The sequence below is a fragment of the Manis javanica genome, chromosome 2 (genome assembly GCF_040802235.1).
Source record: "Manis javanica isolate MJ-LG chromosome 2, MJ_LKY, whole genome shotgun sequence".
Classification (NCBI taxonomy): domain Eukaryota; kingdom Metazoa; phylum Chordata; class Mammalia; order Pholidota; family Manidae; genus Manis; species Manis javanica.
The window spans coordinates 31,664,904-31,677,301 of NC_133157.1; the positions used below are offsets into that span (position 1 = coordinate 31,664,904).

At 45.8% G+C, this 12,398-nt stretch overlaps 1 protein-coding gene across 1 annotated transcript in view; it reads left to right on the forward strand.

Moving 5' to 3' along the window:
* GABBR2 (gamma-aminobutyric acid type B receptor subunit 2) overlaps positions 1-12,398 on the forward strand; it is a 328,260-nt gene that overhangs the window by 137,754 nt on the left and 178,108 nt on the right. The window contains exon 3 of the mRNA XM_073227151.1: positions 1,763-1,933. Coding sequence (XP_073083252.1) covers positions 1,763-1,933 — 171 coding nt within the window. The remainder of the gene's footprint in view (positions 1-1,762; positions 1,934-12,398) is intronic.

Genomic DNA, 12,398 nt, shown 5'->3' on the forward strand with positions numbered 1-12,398 from the left:
TGCTGGCAGCCAGGTGAGCTTGCTTCGGCCACGCCCTCCCCTGATGGCGGATTTAAGTGAAACAAAAAAGGAAGGAAAGAAGGCAAGAAGGGAGGGAGGGAGGAAGAGAACAGAGGGAAGGAGGGAGAGGGAATGTCAGAAGGACTAGAAGCAACCATGAAGGAATTTTTTTTAATCTTGGAGAGGGAAAGACCTTTCTAAATTTGACACAAAACCTGAAGACATAAAAGGGAAAAAATGCTAAATTCAACCACATTAAAAAAAAAACTTCTATATAGCAAAAGATACTATGAGAAACATCAAAAAAGAAGTAAAAACCAGGGGAAAAATTAACAACTTACATCACCATGTGCTAATTTCCTTAATATACAAGATCACTTCCATCAACTGATAAAAAGACTAAGAATAAAATTCGAAAATAGGCAAAAGATTTGAACAGTTTCCAGAAAGAAACTACAAATTGCTCTTAAACATAGGAAGAGATATCAACCTCGCTCATAATCAGGTAAATGCAAATGAGAACTACAAGATGCCATTTTTCCACCCTAGCACTGCAAAGATCAAAAGTTTGATAACCATCTTCTGTAGATGAGCTGAGGGGAAAGGACAGCAGAGATCAGTGGAAATGTGATGGAAGAGGTGACATTTAAGCTGGGCCTCATAAGACAGATAATTAAAATCCAACTTAGCAACATGGTGGCACTTAAAGAAAAAATATTAAAGGCAAAGATGGACAGATCTGACTACTGAGTGTAAATTAAAATACACACAAAACGCACACAACATTGGCGTGTTTGCAGCAACTCTAAGCCTGAGTTTGATGCTACACATGTAAAATGTCTTCAGTAAACTGAATAAGAAAAACATTCCAATAATACTCAAAAAATAAACAAAGGACATGAAAAAACAATTCCTAAAATAGAACATGCTACTCACTAACAACCACATGGAAAAAGGGTCAAATTATGCATAACCCATGAATGCAATGTGATCCAGGTTTTTCTAGAGATAAGTCAGTATAAAATTAGGTAGAAAAATGTTTTATTTCCCTCTGTTGAGAAGAATCTGGTGAAATTGGCCTTCTGGTTATACCTGGTCAGTGGGTTTGTAAAAATCCTTTTTGGAAATAAGTTTCAGTCTTTAAAAGCTCATATACTTTATCTGGAAAATTTTGTATCACAGACTATATCCTACAGAACTAGCCTGAAATGAGGGGGGGAAAAGCTGTGCACAAAAAATCTTATAGGACAATATGATGATACTGACAGATTAGAAACAATGTAACTGCCCCCAAATTAGAGGTGATTCCATAAATCCTGGTACGATCATTTGGAATATTATGCAGCTATTCAACTGTTTGCAAGGAGTTTTTAACAGAATTGTTACATGCTTATAGGATACAGTTAAGTGGGAAGAAAACAGTTCAATTGTGTAGGTAGAATAGTCTCAAGAATCTTCTTTGAGAAAAAATTGCTGTGCATGGAAAAAGGACCAGAAAGAAACAGACTGTAACATTAATGGTGGTTCTTTGGGGAGGGGTAAATTATAGGTCTGCTTGTTCCAATTTTGTCCTTATTTTACTTTAAAAAAAAACACTCTTCAGTTATGATTTATTACTTTTCCAGTAAAAGGGCTTAAAAAATATTATGCCCCTAGTGTTGGCGCCCATGTCAGACTACAGGTGTCAATTCTGTTTGGAAGGATCCTGGGTCCCCAGCCATGAGGCGCACCAGTAAGTGTTTGTCTCTTTTGTGTTTTTCAGCTTTCCTTTGCCGCCACCACTCCCGTCCTAGCTGACAAGAAGAAGTACCCTTATTTCTTTCGGACTGTCCCATCAGACAATGCTGTGAACCCAGCCATCCTCAGGCTGCTAAAGCACTACCAGTGGAGGCGAGTGGGCACGCTAACTCAAGACGTGCAGAGGTTCTCCGAGGTATGTTTGCCAAGGGGACACGTTCTCACCTCCCTGTTACTGCTGTCATCTCCTGGCAAGGGGCAGTGTGGCTTAGTCAGGGACGGGGACTATCACAGGGCTTGTAAGCATGCTGTTAGTGGCAGGATCAGGGCTGTTTTGCCCTTAGAGCTGATCATGATAGAGCTGGTGGCTGAGGAATTCTACTTTGCATGGGAGAGGGAGAAGCCTCCATCCTAGGTAATTCAGGAGTGAAACCTTCCCTGTCAGTGTGGCGTTTGGCTAAATTGTGTGGCTCATTCCCTCACTGGCCCTGTAGGTCTGCTGTCATTGCTCCTGATGCTTAGTGACCAGCTGAAGTCTCTGTGTGCTGCCAAGCCTATTTCTCCTGTGAGGAGGACTTTGGGGAGGAGCTGGTTTGGAATGAAGACTTCCATGTCACTGTGAACTGGGTGTGGCTTTTGTATTTTGTTTGTTTTAATGGCTTACAAACATACATCATATGTTTTAATTTTTGCAAAAAAAAAAAAAAACCTTAAAAATATATAGTTAAAAAAATATAAGGGTTACTTTACCCAATACCCCTGAATCCTACTTTCTCTCCCAAATGAAGTCCTGCCTTTGGTGTTCAACTGCCCAGAATTTTCAATTTATTTTTTAAACCCAAATGATTTCATATTATATATTTTTGCTTTTTTCACTTTACAACCAATCTTAGAGATCTTGGTTGACCTCATTCTTATTAATGGGCCATGGTGTTCTGTCAGATGGATAACTGGTGATTTATTGAATGTTTACAGCTTTTTGATATCACAGCTAACAGCTTCCCACCTAGGTGTGCATCTTCATAATAGATTTCTCGAAGTGGAATTACTGGGTCATTTAAAATACTGAGGCAAACTGACCCCTAGACAGGTTGTTCTGATTTGTAGTCCTACCAAAATTCCCATTTCCACACATCCTCACCAACATAGATATTAGCAAATGTTTGAAAAGTTTTCCTCATTCAAATGAGTGCAAAATGGTCTTGTCTTTTTTCCTCCTCCTGACAGCTCCTACTTTCTTTTCTGCTCCCCTTTGTGTTCTTAATGCCTGGAGCTTCCCAACAAGGCAAGCACTCCAGGTGTGCTTAGCAGCCCAAGAGAACAACCTGGAAGCTGCGCAGGGCGGACATTTGTGAGTCAGGTGTCCAGGGGAACTTTAGTGGGAAACAGCGGGTTGGGGGAGGACCCTCCCTTCTGGCAGGTGGCGAGCTCACAAGGAATGTGGGGCCAGGGCAAGGCTGGGAGTCGCCAGACCTCGCTCCCCTCCAGCCCCGCACTTCCCTGTCTAAGGCTCTGCCCCGCCTCTCTCACAGGGAACAGAGGCCACTCAGTGGTTCAGCTGTGCGACCTTGGAGAAGTCACCTCATTTCTCTAAGATGTGGCTAACTCCCCTGTAAAATGGTGACAAAAACTCTTCCCTGCAGGGTTCTTGGCAAAATGAAATGAGTTGTGGATCTGAAAGAGCTTTGTACGCTGTGAAGTTCATGCACAGAGAGAGCTGTTTTGGGAGGTGGTTGAAAAGCAGCAGTGTTTGGCCCCACTGTCTGCGGGGTGCCCAAGCAAGGCAAGTTTTTCCCAGGCAGCACCGCTTCATCTTCCTGCCTTGCGGTGTCTCAGTCCCTAGGGAGAGGCACAAGGCGAGCTCCTCCTCCAGTGGCAGCGACTCATTGCCAGTCACTGAGGAGGCTTGTGCTGGAAGACTGCCTTTTGTACAGCACTGAAGAAATATTCTGACATGAGTGCCAAGCAGGTTGATGGTAAGGGTGGGAGGCCTAGTCCAGCATCCCCCTTAACGCGGGACTCTGCGGCAACTTAGAAGGGCCTGCTGTTTCCCAGTCGTCTTGGGCTGTCAGAGCCTGAGGTGCCCTCAGGCTCCTCTTTGTATAGAAGGAGAAACTGGGGCCCAAAGAGGGGAAGGGGTAAAGTTCAGGGTTTCAAAGCCCCTCTGAAGTCATGAGAGATTGTTCACAGAAAAGTCAGAACTGAACTGAGGATCTGGACTCCCAGTCCAGACTTCCCATTGCTCTTTCCTCCCATCTTTAACTTCTTATAGTCACATGGGAACTGCACGTGACCTCAGAGCCTTGAAATACTCAAAAGCCTTCTAAGGAAGGTCAGTTATCAGCCCCAACTTGGTTGAGTGCTTTATAGATTCCCAAATTGTCTCAAAGTCAGCCTCCCTCTAGGGAGGGGTTATGGTTCCCATTTTATAGGTGAGGACACTGAGGCTTATGGAGGATATGTCGCTTCTTGCCTAAGGGCACGTGCTGGTGAAGGACCCACCAGAGGCTGGGAGCCTGAGTCTCTGGACTCTCAGTCGTTGTCTTCTCCATTACCCCATCCGCACTGAGCCTGTACTGAGTTTGGTACCATATCTCCTCCCTGCAGTGTTAGGCTCCTCAGCTGAGGTTTCAGGGCATCTCAGCAGGTAACCTCTGTTCTGAGGACAGGATGTTGCTTGGTGGTATTGCTGGCAGGGACTCCTCTCGATTTAAATCCCTCAGCCCAGCTGACTCCTCTCTGTGCCCAAGAGTTTTGGCATCTCTCCCCCAATGTCTGGGCTGCATCACTGGAGTTCAGGCCCTGGACACTGGCCAGCAGCTAACAGCTTTTTGTGAGTGCAAAGGAAACTGGATTCCTTTTATGAAACTGGTCGATCAGCAGCATTAAGCCCCTCGGTTCCAGACCGGTGCAGTGGAAGGAATGTCAGAAGGAAGCACTCCTGAAGTTGGAGGGAACGGGGGTGAAATCTTCACCCCGTGAAGCTTATTACATTGGGACTGAAGGTGGGGAGGGCTGGGGGCATCCCACCTCGGGACCAGCTGCTCCTCCGGGCCCCCAGCTGCTGAGCTCAAGGCTGGTGCATGGTGCCGAGGCTGCTTAAACTTGGATCGGATGAGCTGACCTTCAGGCCCAACTTTGACAACCATGTCTGCGTAACCGCAGGCAATCCCACTTCACCCTGTTGTCTCAGGTGTGTCAGATCTAGAGCTGCTACTGGAACAAACAAGGGTCCCTGGGGAACACCAGTGTCTGAAAAGATGGAGCTTACTTCAACCCTCTCTCTCTGGATCAAATATTTAAATGAGATGAGAGAAGAAGGAAGGATTTGGTGCCACATGGACTGATCTCTGGGCCCAGCTTTGCTAAGCAATGACTGTGCAGCCCCAGGCAACTCACTGCAGCTCAGTAAGATCCCTGGGGTAACCACACAGGCCTTGGGAGATGACAGAGCTAGATGAAGAAACATAAATGAAAGACCTTTACATGGACATTCTCTGCTCCACTAATTCCTGGGACAAACTATAGGCATGCAAAAATAATCATATGGCCTTTGTGTGCTAATGTCTGTGTTGGGCACAGGCTTTGTGCTGTGAGGGTGAGTGAGGAACAGTCATGGCCTCAGGGTCAGTGGGTGTCAGGCCCCCTTGGTTGGGTTCTCCACTCTGGCCTGGCTGCTCATTAGAATCACCAGGGGGAATGTTTTTAACACAAAATAAAATTTAAATTCCTAAGTATTTCCACCTTTTAATAGCTTTATTGGGATATAATTTATATACCAAACACTTTATCCACTAATGTACACTTTGCTTGTTTTAGTTAATTTATGTGGCTGTTCAACCAGGACCACAGTCCCGTGTTAGAACACTCCTATTCCTCCAGAACGTCCCTCACTCCCATATGCAGCCAGTCCCACGCCCAGCCCCAGGTTCTTTTGCTTGCTCTGAAGTTTTGCCATTTCTGGAAATTTCATATAAGTAGAGTTCATATAACTCTCTACATAGCATGTGCTTTCCTGTGTCCGGGCTTCTTTCATTTAGCAAAATGTTTTTAAGGTTCATCCAGGGAGTGTGAATCAGTAGGGTGTTTCTTTATACAGCTGAGTAGTATTCCCCTCTATGGGTAGGACACATTTTAGAATCACATGGAGAGCTTTTAAAATCCTGATGCCCAGGCCCCCTTCCCTCAGAACACCTGCATTAGATGACCCCAGCGTTAGAGGAGTTCAAACTCTCCAGGTCATTTCCCTGCACCGCCCAAGGCTGGCATGCTGTTCTCAACAGGCTCAATCAGGAATTGAGGGTGGAAACGGCGCCCTCTTGTGATGGGAGCCCTTGCTCTTGGAGCAGCCCCAGCCAGCACAGCAGCCTGACTGCCCTCAGCAGGCCTGGTGACTGAGGTCAGGGTGGAGAAGATGGTGGCCTCGACCCAGCCCTGGGGCTCCATCAGGTAGAAGGCAAAGGTGGGGACAGGTGATGAAAACTGAGGGTAATGCGGAAAGGGTGGTCATGAGGACCACATGGAGAAGGATAGGCAGGTAGATGGCCCATAGGCTTAGAGGATGTGGATTTCTGGAAGTCTCTGAGAAGCTTGAGGGTGTGGGAGTAAGGGAGCTGGAAGGACAGGAGGCTGTGATCTGAGCTGGGAGGGATGTGGGGATGAAGGGACCAGGCCCTGGCTGTGTGTAAAAGCTAAAGCAGCATAAGTAGAGGTCGCTGGAATTAGGGATTCCAAGGAAGTGAGAGGCCAGAGGGCTGAGTGACATCCATGTGGGCACTGCAGACACAGGATGCAGACGGGGCTTGGGGTGGGCATAAAGGCTGTGAGAAGGATGCCTGGGAGGACCGGCAGACAGCTACAGGGGTATATGGCCTCCATCTCCAGCTCCAGGTCTTGTGGTCTACTAATCCAGCTTCACCAAGTTACTCTCTTAGTTCCCAGTCCCATGACGCAACTAACCAGCTAAGTATCCTTGGAGAAATCACTCAGCTCTCTAGGCCTGTTTCCCCTCTCTAAGATAAGGTTGTTGGGCCATTTGACCTCTAAGATCTCTCCTAGCTCGGAGAATGTGCGGTGAGGGCTTAGGAGATGTGCCCATTGACCCTGACCCTGCTGCCCCCTAGGATGTGGCCATAATTACTTAGCCTCTTTGTGCCTTAGTTTCCTCATTCTGAAAATAGGGGCAATGATGGTACCTAACTCTTAGGGGATCGTGAGCATTAAATATGTTTCAATTAAATTTAAAGGGCTAAGGGAATTGCTGGCTCATAATAAGCATCATGCAAGGGGTAGCAGTTATTTTCATTGTCGTCTAGAATCTGGTTCCTCAGTGGGTGGCTGGCCCCTTCAGGAGCCCGGCTGAGTGGCTAGGTTTTGCTGCCTCTAGCACCTGCCTCTCCTCCCTCCCAGCAGGCTCAGAGGAGCCCTGCCGAGTTGCTGGTCCTTAGTGATCTTAGGGCTGCTGGGGCTGACCTTTCTGGCTGAGAGACCTCCCCCAAGTATGAGGATCCACCAAAGCCCTTGATCTGTCCAAGAACCGAAAGGGCACCATCTGTGAAGCTTCCTCTTGAGAGCGTCCGCCCGTGCAGCCCACCACAGCCCTGCCTGAACCTTTGAAGCCTTCCCTGCTTGCCCAGGCGCCATCTGGCCCACCAAAGGGGGCTCCTGTCACCTCATCTAAAGCTACTGCTGATCATTATGGAGCGGTTGCCTGGGGGACACCCCTGCAGTGGAGGACAGCGGACCTCGTGCTTGCATCTAACCCAGGAGTCAACCTTATCAAGTCACCAGGATTGCCTGCTTCTCTAAGCAGGAATGAGCTGCTCTGTGTGGCTGGAGAAACACTTCGTGGTCCCCTGAGGCCTCCTTCTCTGTGTCACCTCCAGTCACTTCCCCTTTGGTCCAGCCACACCTCCATGCAGGCTTCTATGCAGGAATACCCTCCCCCACAACCTGGCTCAACCTCCCTCCCCAGGCCGGATCAGGTGTGCTGCCTCTGTGCTCTCTCCTGCTGGGCTGTCCCCGTACCAGCTCCTTGCACAATGCTATGCCTTATACCATTGGCTCCCTCATCCATCACCCACTACCACTGGACTGGAGAGCCTCTGTGTACAAGAGCCACCCTGACCTCTCTGTCCCCTCACCCTGCATGCTACCTGGCATTTGTGTATTCACTAAGAATTTCAGTAGATGAATCTCTATCCATTAGCCAGATTCTTAGGGGCAAATGCAATGATTTTTCCCTCTGCTGCCCTTAGTCCGTTTGCATCTGGACTGGAGAGATGGCTGTGAAGGGGTGCAGAGAAATCCCACCCCTATCTGGGATTGGGACCACTGAGAAGGGAGGAGCTGGCGAAGTCAGCAGGTTGCTCTCCCACAGAACTCAGGGCAGGCCATTCTGTCATTTCTAAACTGGGTCTTTTTTTGGATGTGACATTGGTTGTTGGTGGGGATTCTTCTAGAGATCTCAGTGGAACATTCTGGGCCAGCCACTGGAAGCAGTGGTGATGAGGGGCCTGACATGTGGCCACTTCTGGGCAGCCTGGGTGTTGGGCTTTGGGGTTGCACACACTGTAGTTTGTGTCTGAGTTTTTCTTGGCTTTGTCATCCTGGGATGTTCATTCTGAGGAGTCAACACTTCAGAATCCTTTCTTACCAGGAGCAGATAATCCCATCCTCTAGAGCAGTGGTCTTCAAAATATGATCCTGGGCCAGCAGCATTAGCTGGGAACTTGTTAGAAAAGCAAATTGAAGGGCTCCACCCCAGATGCTCTTCTGGAGTAGGCCCAGCACGCTGGGGTTTGCAGCCCCCTGTACTGGAGGATTGGGCAGCCTTCAGCTGAGGGTGCTGGGCTCCTAGGCCTGCTTTGTCGGAGACAAGGGCCGGGCATGCCAGAGGGCTGAGCCGTCTCTGGCCTCTGTCCTTGGCTTCCTTCTGGACTGCAGGCTCACCTGGGCACATATCCACACATCTTCCATCATTAGGAGGCAGAAGGGAACTCCTTCTGACACATCAGATTCTAATCCTAATGGTCCTAGTGCCCCATCCTGTGCCCCAATTTTTGTCTGAAAAACTTGCTAATGCTTTTGGGTGACTGGCCATCTGCCCCTAGGCGAGAAACATCCTCTTCTTCTCTGTGCTCTTACCTCCAGCTCTGGGAGAGAGCCAGCCTGCAGGCCAGCCAGCAGGGACTGCCCCCTACCCGTGTAGCCCACACCAGGGCAGCTCTTTGTGGCACCATCTTTGACATTTGGGTGGGGTGGTATGTATATGTGATAGGATTTTTGTATGATTTTAATAACTGTATATTTATGTTATTGCATACCAGGAAGAAAAAAGATTACTAGTCCATCAAAATTACATTTTATTGATGTTCTTGTTTAGAATGGAATGGTGGGGCAGGGGGGCTGTGGGACTGCAGTGCAGCACCAGGGCTCATGTGGGGCCTGGGTCAGTGCCACAGTCTGCTCACCAAGGCTGTGACCTTAGCTAAATACATCCTTCACCCAGGCCGCAGGAATCCTGGAACACGGGGGTGAGCAAGGGCCCAGAGGAGACCCATCCGGTCTCTGGAGGGGTCCGGCCATCATGATGACCTCAAAGCCCTCACCAGGGATGCTTCTTGGGGCCTCTGCATAGCCCCTGGGCTGGTTCCCAGAGCACGACTCTAGCCCCATAAAGCAGCTACTGCAGCAAGACCCATGGGGTAGGAAAATGTAATCATAACATCATTTATGGGGCCTACTGTGTGCAGGGAATAGCATTCAGTCACCCAGCATGGTACTGTTTCTGTTGGGTAAAACAGACTCAGGAAAGGAATAAGTCACTTTGCACAAGGTGGCAGGTGTAGGTGTGACCCCAGGTTTGTGCCTGCTTGTGGAGAGAAGGCAGCCACAGGACTGGGCCAGTATCCCCCTGACTCCGCCATCACAGAAGCAAGGAGATGGATATATAGACCAACCAACCATGTCTCAAGGGGAGCTGCTGGGATTCCCCTTGAGATTCTGCATGTAAGTTTTATTATTTTCCCAGATCCCAAATCCTGGAGCCCAGCACTGTCTTTCCACACCTGCTCCTCCCAAAGTGTCCCAGGATCTTAGCCATCTTGTCGTGTGTGGGTCCCTAGAGCTATTCTGGTTCCTTCTGGCTGAGATTTCCCCCCAGGTCCATCTGCCAGACTTGGGGAGTGCCAAGTGAGCAAATGAGTGCAGTTGGAAGGTGTGTGGAACCTTCGGGAAACAGCAAATAGTCTGTTGGGGCTGGGTTGGGGCAAATAGTCTGTTGGGGCTGGGTTGCACATTGTGCAGGGTGAGAAGTCAGGGGACGGCTGGGAGGAAAGAGGAGGGGTAAAGGCCCTGCCTGTCACTACTCGGCTTTATCCGCAGAAGGCTTTTTAAATAGGCGTGAGCAATCCTGAGGGCAGATTGGGACGACTGGACCAGAACCTGGAGATCCAGCCAGGAAGTTCCTGCAGCAATTCCAAAGAAAAATAATAAGATTGTAGTTACTTTCTTAAATGAACATTTCAAGTTCTCTTTGTTTTTATTTTTTGCTTCTTTATTTAAAAATACAAATATATTGTTTTCTAACCACAATGTTGATATGTATTCAATGCAGAAAACACAGAAGAGCAAAAAGGAAAATAAAAAATCAGCCATAACCTACCCACTAGAAGGTCATTGATAACATGTATAGGCATATGGCTTTACAGTTTTTTCAATGCATATGTGAACGTGTTTAAATAAATACGTGTGTGGTGTTACTATAGAAACAGCTTCTTGAACTTGGCAACCTAGTGGGGATGTTTTCCCAGGCCAGCAGATATTTCCCTCCCCGTGGGTTGTAATGGCCCAATGGCTCTGGGCCTGGTGACCCCGCGAACTGTTCCCACCTTTGCCACAGCCCTTGCTGATGTGCTGATGTGTTTTGAGCCATTTTCCTCCAGTGTTATTTATTCTACAACATGTTCCCTTTCTCCCAGTATTCCAATAGTTCTGCAAATTCTCTGTCCACTGATGTTCTTCTTAGTTGTTTTCCAGAACTGTTAGAGATTTTTTTCTTAAAAAAGTCTTTGCCATTTTGAGGAATTTGGAGGGGACAGGAGGCAGATGTATATTCTCTGTTGCTGTTCTTTCCAATAGCTGTTGAAAAAAAATTTCTACCCTATGGTTATGCCATAATAACTCAAGAAAGTTCCCGTTATTGAACAGGAGATAATTGCCAATTTTTTCTGATTTAAAACAATGCAGTAAACTCGTGCTTGTGTTTTGTTGAACATCTCTTGATTATTTTCCATGGATAGATTCCTAGAAATAGTGTGTGCACATTTTGGAGCCTTTTGTACATGCTGCCAACTTGTCCTCCAGAAAGATCGTACCAATTTAGAGCTGCATAGCAATATATGAGAGCACTCTTTGCCAAAATTATATATTATTCTTTGTTGATCCTTGGCAATTGCTATTTTAATTTGCATTTCTTTGATTACTACTTAGATTTCATTTCTTTTTGACTAGGAATCTTTCTCGTTTCTGTTTCTCCTTTTGTAAATTGGCTGTTCTTTTTATTGGCACATTTTCCTATCCAGTGTTTTCTTACTGATTTATAAGAGCTTTTGATAAACTAAGGATATCATTTCTTTGTCACCTTTGTTGCAGATATCGCCTCATGTTTCATGTGACATTCCATTTTGTTTTTTATGCAATTTGATATCACTGAAAGTTTTAATATTTGATGCAGTCAAATTTATCAAGACCATTTTTTTCACTTCTAATTGTATGCTTGACATGCTCTTCTCAGCCCAAGAATTTTTATAAATACTCATCTACATTTTCTTCTAGGACTTTTATTACTTCATTTTTAAATTTATCTGGAATATCAGCATACAGCCTAAAATACCAAACCTTTCTTTCTTCTGCCCCTAGAGTCACTCAATAATTCTCCCAGCATTTAGTATCTTTTCCTGACTCATTTAAAATGTCTGTGCTAAATTTGATCGTTAGAAAATAATATACTACGTTTTTATATATACTTAGACCAGTTTTATATAATAGGAATATAATGCAAACCACATATGTGATTTTAAATTTTCTAATAGACACATTTTTAAAAGTAAAATAATTTTAATGATTTATTATTTCATTAATTATTTAATGAAATACATCCAAATATTATTATTCAACATGGGACACTACCCCATCCAGTGCTCAGTAACCACTTACGACTAGTGGCTACCATACCAGACAGTGTAGCTTTAGACTATTCCTAGAGTTTTAAAATTTTGTTCCACTGATCTGTCTATTCTGGAATTGGCATCCCAGTGTTTTAAATAGTATTCCTTTATAATATAATTTAATATGCAGTCCTCATTTCTTTTTTAATGATGTCTTTATAGTCACCAATTTAATTTTCATTAAGTTCCAAAAATGCATATAGCTGTTTTATTTAAATTTCAGTAACTCTAGAATTAATTTGGGAGACATTTGACATCAGTATAATACTTAGTCTATCCATTCATGAACATGGAACATCTCTCCATTCAAAATTTCTTGTTGGGTCCTCAGTAAAGTTTTGTCATTTTCTTCATATAGATCCTTTCCATTTCATGTTAAGTTTATTTTCAAGTGTTCTACATTTATTATTGCCTTGGGGAATGGTATTGATT